The 25,048-nt window shown below is 36.9% G+C and overlaps 1 protein-coding gene and 2 long non-coding RNA genes across 3 annotated transcripts; all 3 read right to left on the minus strand.

The window, feature by feature from the left end:
• Positions 1-12,819: 12,819 nt before the first annotated feature.
• LOC136817497 (uncharacterized) lies at positions 12,820-17,179 on the minus strand. Its single transcript, XM_067073817.1, has 5 exons — positions 16,514-17,179; positions 15,033-15,966; positions 14,634-14,843; positions 13,809-14,182; positions 12,820-13,405 (listed from the first exon to the last, which is right to left on the minus strand). Exons 1-5 carry the CDS (start codon positions 17,177-17,179, stop codon positions 12,977-12,979), a joined length of 2,613 nt encoding a protein of 870 aa, XP_066929918.1. The 3' UTR covers positions 12,820-12,976.
• Positions 17,180-18,814: 1,635 nt separating this feature from the next.
• LOC136817502 (uncharacterized) lies at positions 18,815-20,316 on the minus strand. The gene is made up of 4 exons (XR_010848107.1): positions 20,264-20,316; positions 19,422-19,466; positions 19,086-19,136; positions 18,815-18,880 (listed from the first exon to the last, which is right to left on the minus strand). It is a non-coding gene; the product is annotated as an uncharacterized lncRNA (long non-coding RNA).
• A 298-nt stretch (positions 20,317-20,614) lies between these two features.
• LOC136817503 (uncharacterized) lies at positions 20,615-21,644 on the minus strand. Its single transcript, XR_010848108.1, has 3 exons — positions 21,609-21,644; positions 21,112-21,186; positions 20,615-20,701 (listed from the first exon to the last, which is right to left on the minus strand). It is a non-coding gene; the product is annotated as an uncharacterized lncRNA (long non-coding RNA).
• Between the last annotated feature and the right edge of the window lie 3,404 nt (positions 21,645-25,048).

Genomic DNA, 25,048 nt, shown 5'->3' on the forward strand with positions numbered 1-25,048 from the left:
TATCTTTCACAGAAAAGTGCTACCAAGGGGTATATTTTTTTAAATTTTTGTTAACCTGAAGATGGCATAAGCCGAAAAGCTTAGGTAAACAAAATTGAAAGTTATTGTTTATTCCTTTTTTGAATTTAAACTTATATATATCTTGATAATTTTTCAATAGATTGCAGTGAAAAGTTTTATAAAAAATAGTGGTTAAAACTTTGATAAATTACAGAAGAAATGATAAACAAAAGATAAAGAATTACCTATTTACATGAAGATATCTACTCTAACTCATCTTCAGTAGAACTCTCGTCGGAAACAAGATCGCTTAGACCCGGAATAAACATAGGATTTCGTGGAATCGGAGTTTCGCAAGCTTCACACGCATGTTTCTTTCGGCAGTTTGGACAAGCATCTAGACGCTTGATACAATCGAAACAGCCAACATTGATCCCACAAAATAGACAGTTGATAAATTTGGACGGTTTTCGTCTTAGACACATCATGCATTTAAAAAGCGGACCGATAAGCAGGCCGATTTTTATTTTTACTTGTGTTTTCGTCAAACTTTTCTTTAAGTTGGAAGTCATTTCATCGAAGACTTTTTTCATGTCTTCGACGACATCAGCATTACGAGAACCAGAAGAACTGCTTTGGCCTTCACGATGAAGCTGGTCATTAATTGACGGGATATAAAGTTCGTGATCGTCGAGTTCGTCGAGGTCAACTTCCAGCTCCGGGTCATAAATCTCGTAATCTGCTGTCAGATATTTATACGAGACAGGATTATAAATTTTATAGTCTCGGCTGTCCATCGCTTTGTACTGCATTCTATTATTCCAACAAACCATACCTGAAAGAATTATACATTTTATAAAGCTATATGTTGGATTTTGAATATTTTTAAATGTGAATGGTTTTAAATATTTGAAGAAGTCTTTACTACCAACAAGACAAAGGACTACTGCCTACCGGACTACCTCCAAGTAAGGCTCGCTCCTTTCACAAAAATGCCAGTCTTAGTCTGAGTAAGCCTTAAGTAAGTTTGAGTACGGAGGAAAGCTGAACTATTGAACTATATGAAATTTAAATATTACACCCTCAAACAAAGAACATTTAGGCTGAAAATCGACGTAAATTTAACATCGTAATAAAAGAAACGTCCGTACCTTTCGCGGACGATGAATCGGAGACAGCGGTGCCCGATCTGTGGAGAATTATCAATCTCCCGTTATGTCTTGTTTCGGATTCAAGAAACCTTGCAACATCGACCACGCCAAAATCTTCTTTTTGACGAGCCAACGCTGTCAATGACATTTTCATATCTTTGTTATCGACCATCGATACAACGTCATCTTGGACCTTGATTTTCGTCAAAAGAAAAGACTTGTACGTGATATCACTAAAATAAAAAGTAGAAATACCAATCAAACATGAGTTCATCACTCCATGCTATTGTATTATTATACGTCGTAGTATTACAAATAGTAATAATAAAAGTTTGCTAAATAACGAAGGCTACACGTTTTTTACATAACCTGTAAATTTTTGTGAACCCTGAATATGTTTATGCTATATGCTTGTAGTACACACAGTAAATTGACTCAAATTTGTAACGATGATGTGATATTGTTCAAAGTTCAAACTGAAAAGGTAAAAAAAACTTATGTTTAAATAATTGAAAAAATAATGAAAAAATGACAAAGTCTTAATTGACAAATGAATTTGAGGCTAATTGAAAGTCCTAACTTAACCTAAGACACACCTAAAAAAAGCAAAACAAAATGGCTGACACACACAAAAACAAACATGAACCTACCAGGTGAGCCAAAGTTGAAAGCTGTGTGAAGTGTGTGTGTTGATACTTGAAATTATTTGAAAGTTGAAAAGTTGAAAAGTTGTTTAATCCTTCCAGTCTGAATGCATAATTCTAATGCACATGAGGTGTGTTTGAAAAAATGATTTTTTTATAAAGTATATGAAATTAATTAAAAAATACTTCTATTCCCTAGAGGTAATAAAAAAGTGATGTCATGAGAATTGACAATTCATAATTACCCTAATTAAAAACATGATAAGCTAGTTGTAACAAAAAAGACAAGTCACTTGAGATTGAAAAAGGAGTGACAAACAAAAGAGCAAAAACCTGAAAAAACACTGTGAAGGAGAGACTGAAAAGAGACAAATGAGGCAACAAAAACTAAAAGGAATTTTTTTTTTGATTTTCTAATGAATAAAATAGCCAAGGCCAATTCTGGTTGCACTACATTCCCAGCCAAAATCAACAAAAAATTGCTTTCTCATTTGAAAGTTCATGAAAGTTCAATTGTTCAACTTGAAATCAATATCGACATTTTTAGCAATGTCTCCCAGTTCTTTCATAATATCACAATCATCCACCGAGTGGATTAAAACCAAATTACGTACCGATCTCCTTGTTTCACGTGAAACCTTTTCGTTTTCGTTTCGATACTTGACAATAACACAACGAACTTTGCCATCATCACCAACTTCAACGTTTGATATGATTCCATACGTATACGATTTGGATAGCTTTGAATCGATCTTGGTGAAGAGGACAACGTCACCAATCTGAAGGTTTCGTTCGTGGTTGAACCATTTCGATTGTGACATGAGCTTGGGAACGTCGTTTAACAGCCATGATTCGAACCAAGCATCATAGATTCGTGCATTTCGGTCCAATATTTTTGTTGGGTTGGATGAGATGACGAAATTGCCTGATGGGCTTCGATCGTTGTTTCGTCCGAGGAGTAATCGATTTGGTGTTAGAAGATCCATATTTTCGACGTCGATGACGGAGCCAATGGCGATTGGTAGATTGTTGATTGAGTTGGATATCATGGAGCAGACTGTCTCCCATTGGAGGATTGATAATCTTTCGTTGTGAACAGTCCTTTCCAATGATGCGTTGACTTCCTTGATTTTGCGCTCAACTTTACCGTTCATATTGTGGGAGCCGACAGGACATGTTTCGAATGTGATTTGATGATCTCTGTGAAGTTTTGACTTGATGTCTGTGAAGCTCAATCTCATATCTTTGGATCCTTTGATTAGTTGTGTTCCTTCATCGCAGAAGACTTTGTTTGGAAAACCATATCTTGAGGCGAATCTTGTGAACGATTGAATGAATGCAGTGGTTGAGTAGTCATCCATAATGTTGATGAATATTGCTGATGTGACGCAGCAACAATAAACGACAAGCCATACTTTGATCGTTGTTCTCTTGTTTGACGGATTTTGAGCTTTGTATGGTCCACTTAGATCGAATTGGGTGTTGTAAAATGAAGGAGCAATTGTGATACATGCTTCTGGTAGTGGTCCCATAGCAGCTTCAATGGTTCGCTTGTTGAGGAATCTACATCGTTGACATGACTTTTTGATCAATTTGACTAGTGAGCGTCCTTCAATGATGTAAGTCTTTTTCATGATGTGACGTAAGGTTGTCTCGATGCCAGCATGTTGCACAACTTTGTGATTCCAATGAACGTCTGACGCGATGCTGACAGCAACTGGCGAGTTCTTGTCAATAACAGGAACGCAGAATGTTGATGAAATGAGGTCCAACATTGCTTCTGTGTATCGACCAACAATTGTGATTGAGTTGCTTGGTAGAATTCGACCATTGTAGAGTAGGATACCATCCTTTGATGTGGTGATTGGTTCAAATTTCTTTGGAGGAAGAAATTGTCGTACTTCATCGGCTGCCTTCTTGAAGTAATAGTGTTCAGCAGCAGATATTTCCTCGTCAGTGAGTTGTGGCACTTCTTTGATGACGATGTTTGGAGTTGATGTTGAGTACTTCTTTGAACGTAGATTTTTGAAGTAGCGGATGACGTAAGCCATGATTCTGGTGACTTTGGTGAAGCTTCTGTAGTTTGGATCTAGAAGGTAATTTGAAAACGTATACCTCTTTTCGAATTCTTTCGTTGGGCACTCTGCATGATGGATGTTGATTTGGACTTCTTTCTGCACCTCTTCCATTTCACGTTCAGTTAGTTTGAGCTCCTTGGCTGATTTGATTGGAAATGAGTTTTGGTCGAGATGCATCCAGTCGTGGCCATTTATCCATTTGGAATCTTTGTCGACTTCGTTGAGTTTGGATCCTCTTCGAGTTCCGATGTCTGCTAACATGTTTGATGTGTCGACGTAATGCCATTGATCGTTGGATGTAAAACGTTTGATTTCGACGACTCTGCTTCTGACCCATTTCTTCAGAGGTTTTTCGTCATTGTCAATCCAGTGTAGGACGATTTGGCTGTCAGTTAACTTGATTGATGAGCGGTGCCATTTGGAGATGGATCGTCTTACTATCTCACCGGTGTGACAGTTGATGAGGGCAGCATACAGCTCGGCTCTTGGTTGAGTAAGATCTTTGACCGTTCTTGTTCGAGCGAATATCAGTTGGGATGAGTATTCTCCATTTTGTCGAAGGAATCTGGCGTATATTGCAACACAGGCCATTGATTGACTAGCGTCAGCGAAGTCGATTGTATTGATATCTGTGTTGACGGCGTCTTCAGGAATGATGGCTCGTTTGAATTTAAGTTGACCAATCTCTTTCATCATTTCGAAATTGGATTCCCAAAGAGGTCGAAGGCTGTCTGGAATTTGGTCATCCCAGTCCAGTTGATGATGTAGTAGGTGTTGAAGATCTATCTTCATTGATGCGATCAGTGGTGCAACCTTGCCAGTTAAATCAAAGAGTTCAGCTACCTTGGAAGCACAGTGACGACGAGTGAGACGAGAAGGTATGATGTTTTGTGAATTTAAAGGTTTCTTACCACGGTTCTTCTTGGCAAAGTTGAGTTCTCCGACATGAAGTGATAGCATGTCTTCTTTGACGAACCATTTCATGCCAGCGACAAAGATGGTGTTGTTGTCTTCGCTGAGTGAGCTTGGCGGTTCCTCCCCCGAGAAGGCAACACCTTTGAGTTGAAAACCACCACGATTGAGGACGATTTCCAATTGATCTGATCGAGTGTGGGCCAGTTGACGAGTAGCTTCTCCGGTGAGGCAGTCATCAACATAGACTTCCTTGTGGACGATGTCGTGCACTTCTGGATATTCTGATTGTGAAACTTTTGCAACCTGACGAAGAGCATGCTCAGCTTGATTGCCAGATGATTTTATGCCATAAATTAACGTTTTGATGACTTTCTCCTCTGGTTCCTGTCCTGGTTCGAGTGTTGGATGCCAGAGATAGCGTTGATACGTCCAGTGATCTTCATGGAGTCTGATTGTATTGTACATCTTCTTGATGTCAGTAGCAATGGCAACAGGTTGGACAGTCCATCTAAGAAGGATCTCCTGAAGTTTGTTAAGATTATTGGTGCCTTTTTCTAAGATATCATTGAGACTTTCACCGGTGGACGTTGGTTGGGATGCATCAAATACTATCCTACATGGGGTACTGATCGAATTGCCTTTCCAGACTGCTCTCCATGGGATTGTATATTGGACTTGTTCATTTTGAAGATTCGCTTGAATTCTAGGGGATAAGTTTGTGACGTAATCGACATACCCTAATTGATGTAGCTTTCCTTCTGATTCAAGGATGTCTTGCTTGTCTTGGAAGTTCTTTGGATTGTTGAGCTTTTTGATCTGTTGTTGGTACACTTTCATTGCCTTCTCACGGTTGTTGGAGAGACGTTTGGTTGGGTCAGCAGTGAATGGTAGATGAGCTGTTGTGATGCTTTTGTCGAAGTCGATTGTTACTGACTTGTTGATGATTGTTTGTTCGACTTCTTCTCTGATGCTGATGGTTTCGTTTGAGTCGTGCTTGCAGTCTTTGCATTCTCTGCACTTGGGGCATCTGTAGGATATTTCACTGCCAGCTGCTTCTACTTCTTCGAACACTCGCATTGCTGTTGACAGGTGAACTTCAGTGTTGATTGGTTGAGCTGGATGTGTTGGTTTGAATCCAAGAAGAGGTGAATCTGGTCGACTGCGGATTCTGATGAACTGATCTGTGAAGAAGGTTGTCATTGATGATGACAGGAAGTTTTGATGAATGGCTGTGAAGGTTGGGTGAGGTCCACCAACGAGTCCTCGTCCACCAGAAGAATTGAAAAATTTGGATTCGTAGATGACAAGTCCAGATTCAAGTTGAAATTTCATAATGGGATGAAGTGAAAGATGTTTGACACCGATCATTAGATGAACATCTCCACCGATGGATGGTGCAAGCTTTGGAAGGTTGCCAGATTGATTTGATAAGCTGTACTGATGATTGATATCTCGTTCAACTTGGTCCAATGGATACATCGGAAATGTTTCAGTGATTTTCTCAAGGCAAGCCCCAATGAGTGAGACTTCAGTACCATCGTGGTTCTGTAGAAGGTAGATGCCTCTCTCATTGCAATCATTGTTGGAAGCTTTGTAGAGGTGAATTTGACGAGCAAAAGCTGGTAGTTTTGGGCTTTTGATGAAACGATCTACATACCTCTTGAGCAGTTGTTGATTTGATGGTAAGGCTTTGTGATCTTCGCAGAGTAGGACGTGCTTCTTGATTGGATCTTGATGATGTGTGGGATGTGGACAGATGAAATCATGTTGGCATCTTCCATCTTGATGTTTACCTGTCGTTGAGCTGGCTCCTGGGAAGAGAAATTGGATACAGAAGCCTTTGTTGTTCAGGATCTTCAGACGTTCGGCTGGAGACAGTGTAGCAAACTCTTTGCAGGTGTAGTATTGCATGATTCTGGTTGATTTCGGACCAGATGTTGATACGTGCTCGTTAAATCCTTCAGGTGCATTGCAGATGGTGCAGACAGGATCTGTTGGTGGAGTTGGAAGGTTCGAGTGATGAGATGATGGGCCACGCTTCCCACCACCTTGACGGTTGTCTTCCTTCTTGGCTGGATCATTCTTGATTGATAGCAATTGTTTCTGTTCGAGGACTTTCCTTTCTTTTGTCAGAAAGTCGATGAATTGATGCCACGTCTGCTTTGGTGTGAGTGTGTCATTGCAGATGCTTGATATGAAACGAGTAGATCTCCCTTCACCAATTAATTGATTGATCTTTCCAAAGGTGTCCCCATAGTATAGGTATTCCTCAATCTGGTGCTTCTCGGCTAATGCTGATACCTCCTTCATGATGTTGATGATTTTGCTCAAGGTGGAAGGTAATTTCTTGGTATCTCTCTTGTGTGTTTCGAGTGAATCGATCTCTTGGACTTTCTTTGATAACATGAGTCGTGGATTGCCAAATGCATCTTTGAGGCGTTGCCAGATTTCAGTTATTGATTCGAGTGATTTGACCATGGTGAGTGCTTGACCTGCCAAATAATTGTTCTTAAGCAGATCTGGTAAGAGGTTAGATGGTGTTTTATCATTGTACATTTTGTCAAAGTTCAATTTGAAGGTGTAGTAATCAATTGGTCCGTCGTAACCATGTTGAGTGATGCTTTGTTGAATTCTGTAAGTTTGTCGAGTTCACGATCTTTGATTTCTTTGACCAAACTGTTGTTGTATTTTTGTTTCAGTTCGTCAAGTCTCGAATAGCTTGCTTTGGTTTTCGTCATGGATGCACGAAGTGTTGCACTTGAAATTGGAGTTTCGAGACATTTTCTGTAGTTGTCCCGAATCTTTTCGTAGGTAGAGTTGATTGATGGAGTTTCGGTTCGCCAGTTGAGAAGTATGTTGGAATCAGCAGTTTCAACATCACGATTGAAAATTGTTTCAATTTCTTTGATGGATTCATTAACACAATCAAGAAGGAAGTTAACAGTTTCCTCCTTTACGGTGGCTGCACTGGCTTGTTGGGTTTGGTTGATAGATTTGTGATGTTGAGTTTGGACCTCATAAACTTTGGTGTGGAAGTCCTTTATCGATTGTACTGCAGTGGTGACTATCTCGTCGAATTCGTCTGGTAAGACTTCTTTTCTGAGTTTGATGGTGAGTTGTAATCGATTCATGTCGAAACGAATTTTTTCGACTTTATCAAAGATAGCAGTGACCTGATCTGGTTCCATGGTTTGAATTGGAGTTTCATTTGTTATATCCGTGACAGCTTGAGACATGAGGACCAGCTCGACGGCATCTTTACTGGGGTCGGCCATCTCAATTGACTCTGTTGATGAGGTATCGTTGATTAAGTCTTAATTGACAAATGAATTTGAGGCTAATTGAAAGTAAAATACATGAAAAGAATTTAAGTCTGAGTAAATGAAATTTGTGAAAGAGAATCTAAGTCCAAAGTAAAGTTGAGTAAAAAAAATGATGAGAAAAATGAGTGAAATATTCTAAGTCCTAACTTAACCTAAGACACACCTAAAAAAAGCAAAACAAAATGGCTGACACACACAAAAACAAACATGAACCTACCAGGTGAGCCAAAGTTGAAAGCTGTGTGAAGTGTGTGTGTTGATACTTGAAATTGATTTGAAAAGTTGTTGAAATTATTTGAAAAGTTTGAAAGTTGAAAAGTTTTTTAATCCTTCCAGTCTGAATGAGGTGTGTGAATGAAAAAATCTTTTTATACACTATATGAAATTAATTAAAAAATACTTCTATTCCCTAGAGGTCATAAAAAATGTGATGTCATGAGAATTGACAATTCATAATTACCCTAATTAAAAACATGATAAGCTAGTTGTAACAAAAAAGACAAGTCACTTGAGATTGAAAAAGGAGTGACAAACAAAAGAGCAAAAACCTGGAAAAACACTGTGAAGGAGAGACTGAAAAGAGACAAATGAGGCAACAAAAACTAAAAGGAATTTTTTTTTGATTTTCTAATGAATAAAATAGCCAAGGCCAATTCTGGTTGCACTACAATGCTTATAATGGTGCAAAGCACATTAAATAATTTTAAATTTTGTAAATTGAGGCTCAGCATATGCGTAAGTTTTTGTTAGATTTGAGCCTGGATATGCTTATAAAATGAAAACTTGTACGTGGGTGTCGTGGGTTTAACTTGTTCACGAGTCAAAATGCCTCGTGGGTCCGTAGGTTCAGAAAAGTTAGATTTCCTTATAAAATTATTTGAGCTAAACGTTTTTATAAGAACAAACTATATAGAAACATTAGACCTCGATAAGAACATTTTAGGGTTTGAGAAAGATTAAGAGCAACTAAATGCCTCATCAGAATTTTTAAATTTTCGTATAAGAAACCCGGGGGGTACTAGGGTTGCGAGCTGACCGGTATGTGCCGTCTGAAATTATCAAAATTGCAACACCATCCACGAACCATCCCTAAGCGTCCTAAGCCCGCTGAATCGAAGTAGTAAAGACTCGGTTCCGTAGAAATTTATCCTATTCTTAATAAAAAAACCACATTGTAGACTTGATAGTTGAGTTTATATGATTCTCTTCTTTGTTTTTTTTTTAAAAGCACAAGTTTTAAAATTCGATTACTTTATATGTTCTTAAACATTTTTCCGAGCATTTTTCTTTTTTACAAGAATAACTGTTATAGTCCTCATCGTGTTCTTAGCAAGTAAAAGTATATTAATAAAAGATCAATAGATTTTATGACAAAAAAGCAAAAGGGAAAGTACTAATAGTCCCCCCCCCCCGTCTTTTAAAAATTCAACAAGTGAAGGAAAGTTTTTTAAAAACACCTGTTATGACGTTAAACAGTTTCCCTCTTTTTCACTCTTCCCTCTCTCTATTTTTTTCGAGACCACATTTCAACGAAAGATCATATATCCTTGACATTACTCGAATAAACTCTCGTCCGACTTTCAACCCTCGGACCCTTAGCGGGACTAAAAAGGAGGAAAAATAGGAATTTTTATTGAATATTGCAACCTTATTGGAACTAATTTGACCAAAATTCGATCTTTCAAGGAGCAAAAAGTTTAAATTTTCCTATTTTTCCGACCCTTAGTGGGACTGAGATTTAATTTTCTGATTTTTCCAACCCTGCCAGGTTCCAAAAAAGGCACCCTTAAGGGCGGCACATACCTGACCTGCACCCTTCGATTGCCTAAGTACCCCCCCCCGCCCCGGGGGTAACATGTACACTAACCTATTAACTGATGACTTTCTCTTCGGTGGAGGAGCGTTTGACTTTAAACTTGGGATTGACCGCTTTCCATGAACGTTTGACGGTGAAAAAAGCGGAACTGTGGCGTTTCCACGTCTTGAAGAGGACCACTTCTCCACAACTGGGGCCGTTTTTTTGAGCGATAATGGAAAACCAATCTAAAAGGATAGAAAAATAAGAAAATAGTTTCCTTAAGCCATGTGTCCACTCCGGATAATTTTCAACGGATCGGAACGGTTTCTATTGTTCTGGGGATTATCTTCAACCCATTTGCTTCATATTTGTTTCACGTGAACGGTTCGAATGTTCACGTGTTTTTGGTCCAAACGGATAGAAAAAAAGTTGGATTTTTTCAACTTTTTTTGCGATCCGTGCCGGATCGAAACGGTTCTATTGATTTCAAACAATAGAACATCTGTAGAAGATTAAACTAATTAGATTTTCATTGTATAAATATTGTAAACGAAGTGGATATTGCAAAACTGTCCGGATCGGTTTTCCAAAATATTCCGAACCGTACCGATCCGTTGAAAATTATCTGGAGTGGACACATGGCTTTATACTATTTTGGCTAAATTTATCTTTATTACGGAAAAATAATTTAGTTTAAAATCTTGCAAAATTGTTCTTATTGGCATATCGTAGGTTCGAATAAAAATATTGTCCTTTCTCTACTCGCCCAATTGATAATTCTTACATTTGGAAATGGGTTACGTCACTTTTTGGACCCCCAACATGGACCACCAAAATGGACCCCCATATGGACCCCTTTATGGATCCCCAAATGGACCCGTGGAAACGAAATGCATTGTGGATCTTTCCAAAGTTTATAAAAACGAGGTGCAGTAGCTAGTCTCACGCACGGGGAATACAAGTTTGTTCGAGTTATCGAGTGAGGTTTATACGGCATTTTTTTTAAGAAACTAGTTTTACCACCAAGCAGCCTTAAATGTTTCTAAACCTTTTGACATAAATGCAAAGAAAAAAAGCATTTGTTTTGATTAGAAGGTTCTGAAAAAAAACGAATTAAAAAATGTTATTTTCTCATTCTCAGCCTCCGCTTGTTTCTTAGTTTTTAGACATTCTGAGCCTCATGTTTCTTAAGTGTGTTTCTTATAAAAAAAAGGTGTATTTCGCGGATATGCAAAAAATTGAAGGATTGTCAAAAACCAAAAGACTACCTAAAACCGTCTAAAACTAAACGTCAAATCATCCATAAAATCCCAGCAGGTCCCAATGGACGCGAAATTTCCAATAATTGAGAATTTTCAGGGTACTGTCCAAAAGGGTACAAAACTCGGCCTCTTATCCACAAGAGAGTGGTACCCGCAATACATAATGGAAAGGTTGATGATTTATATTGCTTGTATGTAAAATATATTTTCCTTTTTAAAACAAAATTTTGTACGTAAAAATCGGTTCAATAATCGTATATAAGGTAAAACTTTCTGATGCCAAGGATCTAGGGCCTAAAGCAATATAAGACTATGTACAGATAAAAAAAAGGTAAACATAAAATTGCTACTACTACGTACTAGAGCACCTCATCGAGGGAGTAGAAACGATATGTACAGATAAAAAAAGGTAAACATAAAATGGCTACTACTAGAGCACCTCATCTAGGGAGTAGAAACGATTTGTACAGATAAAAAAAGGTAACCATAAAATGGCTACTACTAGCGCACCTCATCCAGGGAGTAGAAACGATATGTACAGATAAAAAAGGTAAACATAAAATGGCTACTACTAGAGCACCTCATCCAGGGAGTAGAAACGATATGTACAGATAAAAAAAGGTAAACATAAAATGGCTACTACTAGCGCACCTCATCTAGGGAGTAGAAACGATATGTACAGATAAAAAAAGGTAACCATAAAATGGCTACTACTAGAGCACCTCATCTAGGGAGTAGAAACAATATGTACAGATAAAAAAAGGTAACCATGAAATGGCTACTACTCGAGCACCTCATCTAGGGAGTAGAAACAATATGTAAAGATAAAAAAAGGTAAACATAAAATGGCTACTACTAGCGCACCTCATCTAGGGAGTAGAAACGATATGTCCAGATAAAAAAAGGTAAACATAAAATGGCTACTACTAGCGCACCTCATCTAGGGAGTAGAAACACAATATGTACAGATAAAAAAAAAAGGTAACCATAAAATGGCTACTACTAGCGCACCTCATCTAGGGAGTAGAAACAATATGTACAGATAAAAAAAGGTAACCATAAAATGGCTACTACTAGCGCACCTCATCTAGGGAGTAGAAACGATATGTACAGATAAAAAAGGTAAACATAAAATGGCTACTACTAGCGCACCTCATCTAGGGAGTAGAAACAATATGTACAGATAAAAAAAGGTAAACATAAAATGGCTACTACTAGCGCACCTCATCCAGGGAGTAGAAACAATATGTACAGATAAAAAAAGGTAAACATAAAATGGCTACTACTAGCGCACCTCATCTAGGGAGTAGAAACAATATGTACAGATAAAAAAAGGTAAACATAAAATGGCTACTACTAGCGCACCTCATCCAGGGAGTAGAAACGATATGTACAGATAAAAAAGGTGATAAAACTCAAAAAATAAAAGATTTTCACTCGAAGAAGTTGTAGCACTGTCGTTTGTGAGGATTAAACAAATAAACAGTTAATACAGTTAAAAAATGAAACAGATCTTGTGACGATTTACAAGAAGTTTTGATGATGAAAAAGTTGTTTTTTTCGACGGTATTTAACTTGATACACGTTTTTGATAAGGACATCAAATTTCTCTTAAAAGAATTATAAAGTATTAAATAAAATTGCGCTTTATTAAAAAAAAGCTGTCCTGAACCTGAACGCCCTTAAAAGTTTTGCAAGAAGACTCTAAGAAATCCAAGAAATTGTAAAAAAAATAAAAAAATGAACAAAGAAATATAACGAAATACTGTATAAATGTAACGAACATTGAAAATTACAGCCAGCCATTATAATAATCTTTCTTTTAAAAAAGATTTGACGGAAAAGTTAATTTGTTGCTTTTCGAGGTGGTTGGTAAGTACATCATTGACGTTGAAATGGGGGTTTCTACCTTGCAAACAAAGCTTCCAAACATGGTAGTGCTTGTTTTCCATTTTCGGGATCCATTCGTCTCGGTGCTCAAGATAAAAATGGTCGGCCTCTTTGTGCCTGATACAAATTTTGCGATCGAACTCGTCAGGCATTGCCACCGCCGAAGGACCATCAGCAAGATTTCCCCGACAACCAGCACATTTGGAAATATTTCCTTTAATATCTACCAAGCAGAATGGTGTCGACTTCGTTGGGACAAATTTCTGTTTTTTTGATTTTCGATTTCTCTGAAGTTTCATCTTGAGATTGCTGGAGGTAGTGATGCCGTATGACCCCGTTGCGATCTAAGAAGAAAAGTAAACTCACGATTAAAATTCTTTCCTAGATAGCTTAATAATAATTTCAAAATATTACAAACTTTCATTCAAATTGAAAATTTTTCTATATTATTGGTAAGAAAAAGACCAGAAAAGACAATATTTTATCAACAGTACAGCAAGAAATTTGATGTCACGAACACAACAGTATTATAAATTGGAGACATCACAAAATCGTCAAAAACTGTCACCACTTGATTGGACCAATTAAGATCCACTCTCCAGAGCAGCAACAAGAAAATCTTAAGTTTCAAACCCTACCAAGCCTGATTATAGGGAGATACCTAAATCTTTTTCTTTGAAAATCACCCGAAAAGCTCTTGCATTTTGATCTGCTGAAGGCCCCAAAATAAATTTAATCAAGTATCACCTCTTCATCACCAGGTGTGTTTTGCAAAATCTCTCCAAGTGTTTGTCGCTCATTTAGGGATACCAGTGGTTCAGTGTGTTTTCTTTTGGGTCGTCTTTTGGTGTTTGGTTTTTGTCCTGCATTTTTAGACGAGCCAGATGTTGCTGATGGGGTGAGCTTCCTAACTTTCGTTTTTGCAATTTGAAGAAATTCCTGAAGACAGTTGTTGTCAATCGCAGTGGCAATGGTATGTGAACAAAAGTGGTATGATTTGTAACTTTTGCACGGACAACTGAAATCGAAACCATTGTTGATCGATTTGACAGTCAATATTTCATCCCCAGTGCTAGGAACAATCCTTGATTTCGGTCCATCATATCCAAGTCTCAGGTTCCCTAAAGTAGAAAGTAGAAGTAAAATCAAGGCGTATCAGGACACTGTATAAATCAAAATATATTCTTTTTATTCACTAAGTTTTTTTATTTGCCAACCAAACACTCCTAGCAAGGAAGAACATAATGTTGTCTGAAGATAATGTCTAGATTCAAGACAGACAAGCATCACCAACTAATTTCTGTCAGTAATGCTTGTCTGTCTTGGGGAGTTGATAACCTGTTGTAAAGGGTTAAAATACAGATTATTTTGACACGACTTGAACCAATTTGCTTGATTTTTGGTACCTGTCAAGAATCAAACCAAGATCTCCCAAATTGACTTAACTGGAGCAAAAAGATAACCAAATGTCAATCCTGTCAGATAAATTTCTCAAGACTGCCCTGTACTCATATTTTCCCAAGCCACCAGGGTTATGCACATCTTTTTATTTCGGCATAAAAAATTTGTTACCTTTAAGTCTTTTGACTTTCATTTCAAGATTCTTTACAAAAGTCTCAGAGACAACGCCGTGTAGTTGTGTGAGGTTGATATCTTCAGATTTTGAGGCAGATTCTTCAATTGTAGATGTCAAGCCAGTTGAGGGAGGAAAGTCAATTGGAACAGAGTCATCTTTGAGTGGTATCTTATTTACTTTGGCCAGCATACGTTTCTTCTCTTCTCCTGATCAGAAGTAATATAAATCAATAAGTATATTAATGATTTGAAGGAAAGAACCTTAGAAGTCAAATATCAACAAGCCATGCCTTTTCCTGTTTATCTAACTTTCCAGAAGTTAAATTTAAAAAAACGAATTCATTATCAAAGGGGATAGGAAGCATCAACAACCTCGTGTAGTAAGATTTTAAGTACCTGAACTGTCCCAATAGCCATATTGAATGTGCTCACGGTAGAGCGGATTCACAATTAGTTCACAGCTTTGATTGAGAAACGGCTTCTTCATTCCGTTTGTTTGATGTTCGACGAAGTTCTTAACAGCAACGATAAATTCTGCCATTTCCATCTCTTGATGCTCTTGCCATCCCTTGACTGCCTTATTGATGCTTTCTGTAGCATTTGTTGTGAACTTCAGCAAATGGTGGAACACATTAGCGTCAACAAGAAGCATCTGTCGGCAATAACTATACAATATTTCTGCTTTATTTTTAATGAAGTATTGGAAGAACTGAGGTTTGTCGGATAGTTTGAGCTTCTTCCTTTCTTCGGTCTCCAATTCATTCCATCGTGTCTTCAACTTTGCTAAATTGAGGTCAAATTCAGTGCGAGAGGGTGAATGGTAGAGACCTTCAGCTGCTGAGGATCCAAAAACATCTTTAACTACGCAACTGTAAAACGAATCACCCAAATGTAGAGTTGATTTGATATATTCTTCAATGTTGCGGGCAATGTGAACAGAGCATATGAAGCTCCAGGCAAATGGAAATTCATCAATATGCGCATCTAAAATGGCCTTCTCCCCATCTTGTCCGAAGGCACGAAGGGTTGTCTTCAGTTGAGGTAATTTGTTTGTAATAGCTTGAAAAAAAGACAAGTATTGCTGCTTTGTCTTTCTCTTGCAAAGCATCACAGGACCCATCGCAGTTACAGGGCGACCAGTTCTTTTTGAAAAGACCATGAGGTTGCTATATGTTGTTATTACAACCCAAAAATCTCCAAGTTTGAAGGTCATGTCACATGAAAATATAGAAGCCTGCTGATTCCGCTCAGGTGAACAAAACTTCTTTACATTAGCAAGTTGCTCATCGGTGAATAAAACAACCGTTGGAGAGCTATCTTCAATGGAGACCTAATAAGGAGAAAAATATTGATAGCTGTCAATCACGGTTTGCAGATTAGAGTATAAGGACAAGTTTTTAAAATAAAGAAGTTTTTGTAAGATTTTTTTTCGAATTCTAATTCGGGTCATACTTAAAAGGAAAGATGATGATTGAAATAAAAACTTAAGTTAAACTGATTGATTTGATAATTTTTTAGGGCAACGACTTAAAGGGATTATACGGTGTTATATACACCCGACTCGTCTGAAACTGATGTCAGCAAAATTTTAATAAAAGAGTCCTTTCAAATTTGTAAATAAAAGGAAGAAAAGAATCTTGCTCCACATTTTTCTTTATTCATTACAAAAGATTCTATTTATTTCAATCTGCTGAATCAACATACATTATAACTATGTAAAAGGTCAATGGCTTTAAATCGTTACAAAGTTAAAGCTAACCCAAATAGCTTTTTTTTCAAAATCCCCGGACTGAATTTCAGACATCCTGAACACCAGAATTCTTCAAAAAATTTAAGACAACTTTATAAAAAGCAATTTCTGAGTAACTCCCACTTACCTGTCTAATGAATTTAGAATCTTCTTCTTGTTCTTGTAAGTGGGTGACTTCAAGGAAAGGATCATATGCTTTTGTTTTTGTCGTCTTTGATCGAATATGTCGAACTTGTCTTTCATTTCTGGGAAAATCGCCAGGTGATTCAGCAAGAAGACCACCACTTTCACTTTCCAACGTGTGAATGATTTTTTTGTTGGACTTTTGCATTTTTACTTCACTTGAGAGTCTCTCCAACACACTTTTTTTTGTTGGGTAATGGGGTGTTGAGCCTTTTGAATTTCCATGAGGCTTAAATTCGACTGGATGAGGGCAGCCATCGAAGCGGTACTGAACAACAGCAAGTTCACTTTTCACATTATGGTTATTTTCAACTGTGATTATTAGTCTGTGAAAGTCTTTAGCTGATGAGTTCACTGAGCGAACCCTTGTCACCTTGAACCAATTATTTATATCTTTTCCAGGTTGTATTTTCCCATCTTTGTCAACAAAATAAAACTTGTGCGTTGCTCCCTTTTTCATGCGCCAAGAGTATCCATCGTACAGACTGTCAGCAGTGTTTTCATTGGTTTGCATGTTGAGTAGAAAGCAAAGATTCGATTGGGGCCTATAAGGTAATGCATCTCTTCCACTTGATGGGTCTGCTTTGATGATCATATTCAAAGCTTTCATTCCGTCAACAGGAACAACAGGGGCGTCAATAGCAGTCCTAAATTGAATTAATGTACTTTGTATTATACTAAGATAAAGTAATACATTTGTTTTGTAGCAATAGGGACAGTGTTGTGAAGAGGCATTTATTGGTAAGTAGCGCAGGAAAAAGTCATCAGATCCCACAGGTGGGAAAACCCCATTTCCAACCTGGAAAATTGTAAAATTATTTGTTCCGGGTAAATTTTCTCAAGCTGTGAAGTGGAATTTTTTAAGCCCTAGGATTCGCAAAATCACAATGCGGACTTTTTCCAAAAGATATCATAGTCTATGAAGTTTAGACGTGTAATATGGAAATAAACACTTCTAACTACAAAAAGTACATCACGCGAGTGTGAAACGTAATTTCCTCCATTGGAATTTTCCAGTATAAAATTTAAATCTTTAGGATTTCTGATTTCACACCCTGGACTTTATCTGAAATATTTTGATACATCGATACATCGGTATTACTAATATCATACTGCGGAATTCCCTTAAAAGTATATTTGATACATAATCTTAGATGTGAATCTGTGTGAATTTCAAATAAACACTATAGTCGACCAAAACTTACACTACAAAACTCTAAAACGTTGAAGGTCAAGACGGACAAAGGAAAAAATCATTAGTTCCCACGGGTGGGAAAGTCGAATTAATAGGGTGTGAAAGTCAAATTAATAGGGTGGGAAAGTACAATTAATAGGGTGGGAAAGTACAATTAAATACCCATACTTGTACTACGTATGCGTAAAAAAAACCACAAGTGAAAATTGGGTCAAAACTGTTCAGATTGTATGCAAATCATTAACTTTATAAGGGTGTATTCGATCAGTGTGTAACACAACGCGAAAGGTGAGGCGTCCCGCAAGGGCGGCCTTGTTCGTTCGTTCCTTGTTTATTCTCAAAGTAGCGCAAGTACATGACAGAGCGAATGGGAGCTATCGAGCCAATGCTCACGAATGATCGAATACATTTAACAATTTATCAAATAATTGGTAATAGCTAGGTGGGGAATTGAAATTTCGGCATGTGATTTTCGATTTGACCTTTTGATAAGCTGGGTGTGAAGTTCAAATTTAGGCGTGTGATTTTCATTTTAACTATTCTCAGCACAATGTCGACAGCAACCACCTCTTGCATGTTAATTTAGTTTTAAAAATTTGTTTTTTCAGCGTGGGATTTTATAGAGTGGTATTTGGCACTTCCCACCAGAGTAAAACATTGCAGGGTCCCACGCGTGGGAAACATGTACTTTCCTACCCTTTTAATTTGACTTCCCCACCCTTTTAATTTGACTTCCCCACCCGTGGGAACTAATGACTTTTTCCTGTACTTTCAGCTTCTTGAGACCTCAGTAGCATGTCTCTAAGAAATATCCAGACACAAGCTTTTCAATTGAAGTTTCATTCAAGAACCCATAATAAGAACCCATAAGAAGTACCCAAGCCTACACAAACGATTTAAGTTCGGGAAAAACACAAATATAGTGTTCAAAAATTGTATGCTGATTACAAATCTGCAAATCCAGAAATAATTTGACAAAAGAAATAAGTATGATAAATAAAATACCTTTCATTCAGATCTTGCTCGTCATTAGGGGAAGAGCTACGAATTTTAGCAGGCTCCTTTTCATTTTGATTCATATTGAAGTCGATTGCCCCATCAGGTTCCTTGTCCTCCCTAATGTTACATGCAATAGCGAGATTTATGAGGAGAAAAATATAGGCGTATTTGATGATTTGCTAATCCCTTGGTATAAGGGAATGAAACCATTCAAAAATAACAAAAGATGGAGAAATAGCTGGTAATCATGGGCTAGAGTAAAATCCTCAAAGAAAAAATATCTAAATACGACGAGGTAAGCTTGGACAATAGTAGTACTTACACTTCATTGACGTTAAATTGACAGGCAGGGTCAAATGACTGGAAGAAGGTTCTAGAAAAAAAACAACCAAAGTTTTATAGGGGACCATTAATACAATAAGCTTTGACAATAGTATGTCCATTATAAAACTGGTGTGACAAATTCTTCCTTATGAACAATTTATGTGTCAAAATAAAGTGTCTATTAAAAAAAAACCCATGAAAACAATCATGACTGAAATTCAATTTTGCAAAATTTTAAGCATTCAGGCATTTCTCACTCAATTCTCATGTCCTTGTACACTTTGCAATATTAGTGAATCCGATTGTATAATATACATCACACATATGTACATACCGTAAGGAGTTCTGGTCACTGACTTGTATTCCATCAGAATTTATGCTACAAGGAAAATATAAGGAAAAAATCAATAAAACTGTTTATACTCTAACAAAATCGAATTCACAAGGAATTTTATCCCTTAAACTCTATTTTAACTGTTTGGGGTGGGGATTAAAAACATCTTCCCTGACAAACTTGTGTTCCTAGTTTAGGGACTTCAGCTAATGCCTTGAAATGTCAAAGATTTTCCTAGTAATTCGCAGTTAGCTTCACTGTCAGGGAAAATTTTTTCGTTCCTATCTTCCAAAATTTGATGACGTCAGCAATTTTTCCAAATTGATTGAAATTTTATTTAGCTAGAATATCAAAACATAATTAAAAAATCATCCCTAAATTAAGAGTTACAACCGTTTGAAGCTGGGTCAATGCTTCACATTTTTTGCAAAATTTCTTATTAAAACTGCTGATATCATAATAGATGTACCAAAGAATTTTCTTTGAGTTCTATAACAACCTTTCCAATCATCCTACCAAGTTTCATGACTATTAAAATTTTTTAAAGATTTTATGAAGGATGGGATGTTTTGTCCCCTGGACTACGATGATTTTTTAAAAAGACTTGGGCTAGGTAGGGTTAAAGAATCTGAGTATCTGTACCTTCCTATTTTAGCAGAGATTTCATACTTAATCTTAAAAAGTTTTATGTTAACTATCCAAAGAAGTTTCTGCTATAAAGGGTTACACAAATGTATAGACGGTCAGATTCAAGTTTAACTTTGACCAAGAAAAGTCTGATGTATAGAAAAAGTTTTGTAAACAAAATATTTCTTGACAAAAAATTCTCAAAGTTGACTCACTCGTCATTTGATGGTGTTGAAAACATCTCATCAAGATTGATGTCAATGTCATCTGATTTACTAAAATATTGTTTAAAAATGTTATTCAATATATGTGTTTTAAAATTCTATTGGAGCATTTACTTAAAGCCAATTGCAAGAAATGTTAATTTTCCCTAAAAATTACAAAATGAATTTCCCCAAATAAGAAAATCTGATTTAAAAGGGCTATTGCAGGGCTATTGTCAGAAATCAGAATGAGTCAGCAAAAGTTGTGAATTCATAAGGCAATAGAAAAGCTTTATTATGTAAAGTGCGAAGCTATAGTTATAACTATAAAAAATGACGAATGAAATGATGTCGAAAAATTACCTTTCACAAGGTAGAGACATTTGAAATTGAGACATTTGCTGAAGGTTTGTATCGATTGGTGGCTTTTCATCTGAGACAGCTGATGTACTAAAAGGAAAAGTTATTTTGTTAAAGGGTATCAGAATATTCAACAAGAATATCTACCAGACCAAACTATAAAGGCAGGGAAGCATTCCCTACTTTGAAAAGGCTTTTTGTGCAACAATTTTTCGTTTTTTAGGCAGAGGCTAAAATGCAGGCTTTGTCATTTGAAAATTCCAGGCGTGTGGTCAATTGCACTCCTAAAAAGTACTTTAGGCGAGTGATAAGGAGTGCTATGCATAACTTTACATGCATAACTGTAAATAGTAAAATCCAAATTTATGGCGTGTGATTAATCACTCTCCTCGAAGATTTTAAGTGTGTGTGGAGGTGTGCGCGTGCTATCACACGCCTCAAACGATGCAGCCTGAAAATGCCACGGTAGATTATCTGTCTACACAAAGTAGTTACCTCACCTGTTTGTTTTAATAGCATCTGTTTTCCTGTAACGACTTTGACTGATAATAACTCTACAGTCATCTTGTTCTTCACTGAATAGGTAAAAAGAATAATTTTATATTCCCTATACCTCTATTCTTTTCCAATAAATACTGCGCTCAATTTCTTTAATTTTACTCAAAATTCTTCTGCAATGGCATTTTTTTCTATTGAGTTGGCATTTGTACCAAGTTTTAAGTTGATTGCATCATTTTCAGGAAGTTATGGATAGTAATTATAAAAAAAAACAAAAAACGTTTTGACCTCAACCGGTTCCGCCACTATGAAATCTTGACTTCTTGTTAAATTTGTGAGAATAGTTACAAAATTAGAAGTCAAAAACTTACTTCTACAAAGTCTTATTGTCTTTTGAAAATATAGTTTATTTTCCCCAATTTTATCAAGTTCTCAAAATATTACAAAATTGTTTGTTACGTTATTACCATTGATAATAATCATAAACAATAATACATACCCAAGGCTGAGTTGCTGCTCTTCGTCATAATTAAGCTGGAGAATGAAAGAAATAGTGATGGTTATACTTTTGAAATTATTATTTCTGACCAGATTGGTTTCATCATTAGGATTATTTAACAACCCTGTCGTTACATACAGTGGGCAAAATTTCAACCGAATAAAACAAACTTTAAAGTCTCCAGCGTGCCCCAAAGCTTTTAGCCCCGCTAAAACTTGTGACCATGCCCCTAAAAATCAAAATTATGAAAAAAAGTTTGAACGTGTGCAACGCACTGGGCTTCAAATTAATCATAGGCCCAATTGTAGACCCCCAGATATTCACCCAAGAAACAAGTGTGCAAAATTTCAGCCAAATTTCCGACAATTTTGGAGGCCTGTAGGCTGCTCCAAAGTTTCAGCCTCGTTTTGGCAAAAAACTCGTCCCCAGGCCCCAAAAATCAAAATTTTTGAAAAATGAAAAAAACAACCCCAGGATATTTACCCAAGGAACAAATGCGCAAAATTTCAGCCAAATCGAACAATTTTTGAAGTCTCCAGGCTGCCCCAAAGTTTTAGCCTCGTTTTGGCGAAAAACTCATTCCCAAGCCCCAAAAATCAGACTTTTTGAAAAATGAAAAAAGCACCCCCAGATATTCATTCAAGAAACAAGTGTGCAAAATTTCAGCCAAATCAAACAATTTTTGAACTCTCCAGGCTGCCCCAAAGTTTTAGCCTCGTTTTGGCGAAAAACTCATCCGCAGGCCCCAAAAATCAGAATTTTTGAAAAATGAAAAAAACAACCCCAGGATATTTACCCAAGGAACAAATGCGCAAAATTTCAGCCAAATCAAACAATTTTTGAACTCTCCAGGCTGCCCCAAAGTTTTAGCCTCGTTTTGGCGAAAAACTCATCCGCAGGCCCCAAAAATCAGAATTTTTGAAAAATGAAAAAAGCACCCCCAGAGATTTATTCAAGGAACAAGTGTACAAAATTTCAGCCAAATTGAACAATTTTTGAAGTCTCCAAGCTGCCCAAAAGTTTTACTGTAGCCTCGTTTTGGCGAAAAACTGGCCCCCGCCAGGCTCCAAAAATCAAAGTTTAAAAAAAAATCCCACATATTCACCCAAGGAACAAGTGAGCAAAATTTCAGCCAAATTGAACAATTTATTACACACACACAGAGATTCTCAGATTCTAGCTTAACGTAAGTTGAGAATTTCCATTTTGATTTGTCAAAATTTATAATTTTTACCTATATTTTGCCCACCAATTACCAAAATTTTGTCGAACGCAATCGAATCGCAATCGAATATTACCCAGGATTTGCTATCCGATTGCTTCGATTACGTTCGATTGTATTCGATTACGTTCGATTGTATTCGATTACGTTCGATTGATTCAATTGTATTTGTATTAGATTTTATTCGCTTTGGTATATGGTACTTAAAGCGCTCGGCCGCCCACTCTAAAAAGAGATCCAATTTAATTTAATCGCAATCAAACTCATCGAACATAATCGTAATCGAACGAAATCGAAGATTAATCCAATGTAGGTAATTGATAGGCTACGTCATATCTTCCTTCATTTCGAGCGTAAAACTCCTACTCTTCGGGCTATGAGCACTGCTCTTGTTTTGAATATTGAAATTCTCCAGATAAATCGCATGCGCACTGAGGTTTTAATGAAACAATAGAGAGTTTCGAAACCTAAGCCAATCAGCTGTGTTTTAAACATTCTTTTATTTAAAATCTCTATTGATAAACATCTTTTGTGAATGTTGTCTATTATGTTTAAACCTGTTAATACGCAATTCCCGGTGGGGGTCACTAGTGGCCGCCTATAGCAGTGCCTATAGACCAAGAGTAAGGCCTAAAAGCCTGGATCTGTCTATTGTGTAGACTAGGTAATTGACAAATCAAACCAATCGCACATAGTCAACTATCAATCGAACCAATCTAACCTTACTCGAATGCAATCGAACACAATCGAATATTACCCAGGAATCAGCCGTTCAATTGAGATTCGATTACGTTCGACAATCGAATCACAATTATTCGATCGCGTTCGATTACGTTCGATTGGTTCGATTGCGATTTTTGTTCGAAGTTGTTCGATTGACACCGTCTGGGCATGCACCAGAGCTAACCCTAACCCTAATAGTGGTACACGTTGACAGGGTTGCATTATTTACTACTTATGCAGAGAAAAGGAAAACAAAGTCTTCTTATAGGTATCTATGTAAGGGGAAGTGTCCTGTCAGAAAAAATTTAGAAAAAAAATCATATCATATGGGATGTAGGGTCTTGTAAATATTGAAGCGTGACATTTCCAACAGCAGGCGGGCATTCCACACCAGGAAACAACGTAAACCAGTCAGGGGACAACTCAACATCATGGTCGAAAATGATCATATTAGGCTGGTATACATTAAGTTTTTCAGCTTCTTCAAGAATGATACCAAAGTCAACTCCATTGTGTACAATGTAGTAGTTGAAGTGTTTTCCCAATAGAGACTTGTCCACATAGCGATGAAGAGGACCAAGTGGTGGTCTTTGCAGCTGTAAAAGAATTTTTCCATTTAAAAATATGACAATGAACAATGTCTTTAGACAAATGTGCACACTGTACTTGGCAGCAGCTCGACCTTAAATTTTGTATATGAATGAAATAAGACATTATTTTCAGAAAGGCTGATAATTTCTCGGAATTAAGTTAAGTTACTCATGTCTAATAATTAGATGATGACGTACCTTGTCCTTAGCAACTTCTAATATTTTTTCCATGTAGTCAATGTATTGTCCTCTCCGTGACGCCATGACTTGACAGCACGTGGAAAAAGAACGTTTATAAGACGTTCGCCGAATTTCAATAACTTGATGGCTTGTTCGGCTTCCGTAAACTTCGACTCTCGGCTACCGTATGCTTCGCCGTTTCCACGGGTCCATTTGGGGATCCATAAAGGGGTCCATATGGGGGTCCATTTTGGTGGTCCATGTTAGGGGTCCAAGAAGTGTCGTAACCCTTTGGAAATATTTAGAAAACAATATTTTGACTTCACCATAGAAAAAATACTTTGAAGAACCAAAAATATCATACGCTTTTATGAAAATTAAATAAAAGCTATGCAATAAAAAATTCACAAAATAATCACGAAAAAAAATCATCACAAAAAAATCACGTAAAAAATTAAAAAAATCACGACAAAATAAAAAAAAAATCACAAAGAAAATCAAAAAAATCTCGTAAACCTTTATTGGAGTAGTTTACCCCTCGTGATAGAATAGATTTCGAAACAGGTAAAGCAATATCTGTGGAAGAGGAATAAAAATAAATAAAATATTAAATTCTTACTACGTAACAAAATTCGCCATCTCCTGTGTAGAAAATGCCATCATTATCTGGGAGTGATTCTCTCCACGCACCATTGTCGCGAATCTTGAGGTAAACGCCCTTGCGT

This window comes from Clytia hemisphaerica, unplaced genomic scaffold (assembly GCF_902728285.1).
Source record: "Clytia hemisphaerica strain Z4C2 unplaced genomic scaffold, Clytia hemisphaerica genome assembly, whole genome shotgun sequence".
NCBI classification, from domain to species: domain Eukaryota; kingdom Metazoa; phylum Cnidaria; class Hydrozoa; order Leptothecata; family Clytiidae; genus Clytia; species Clytia hemisphaerica.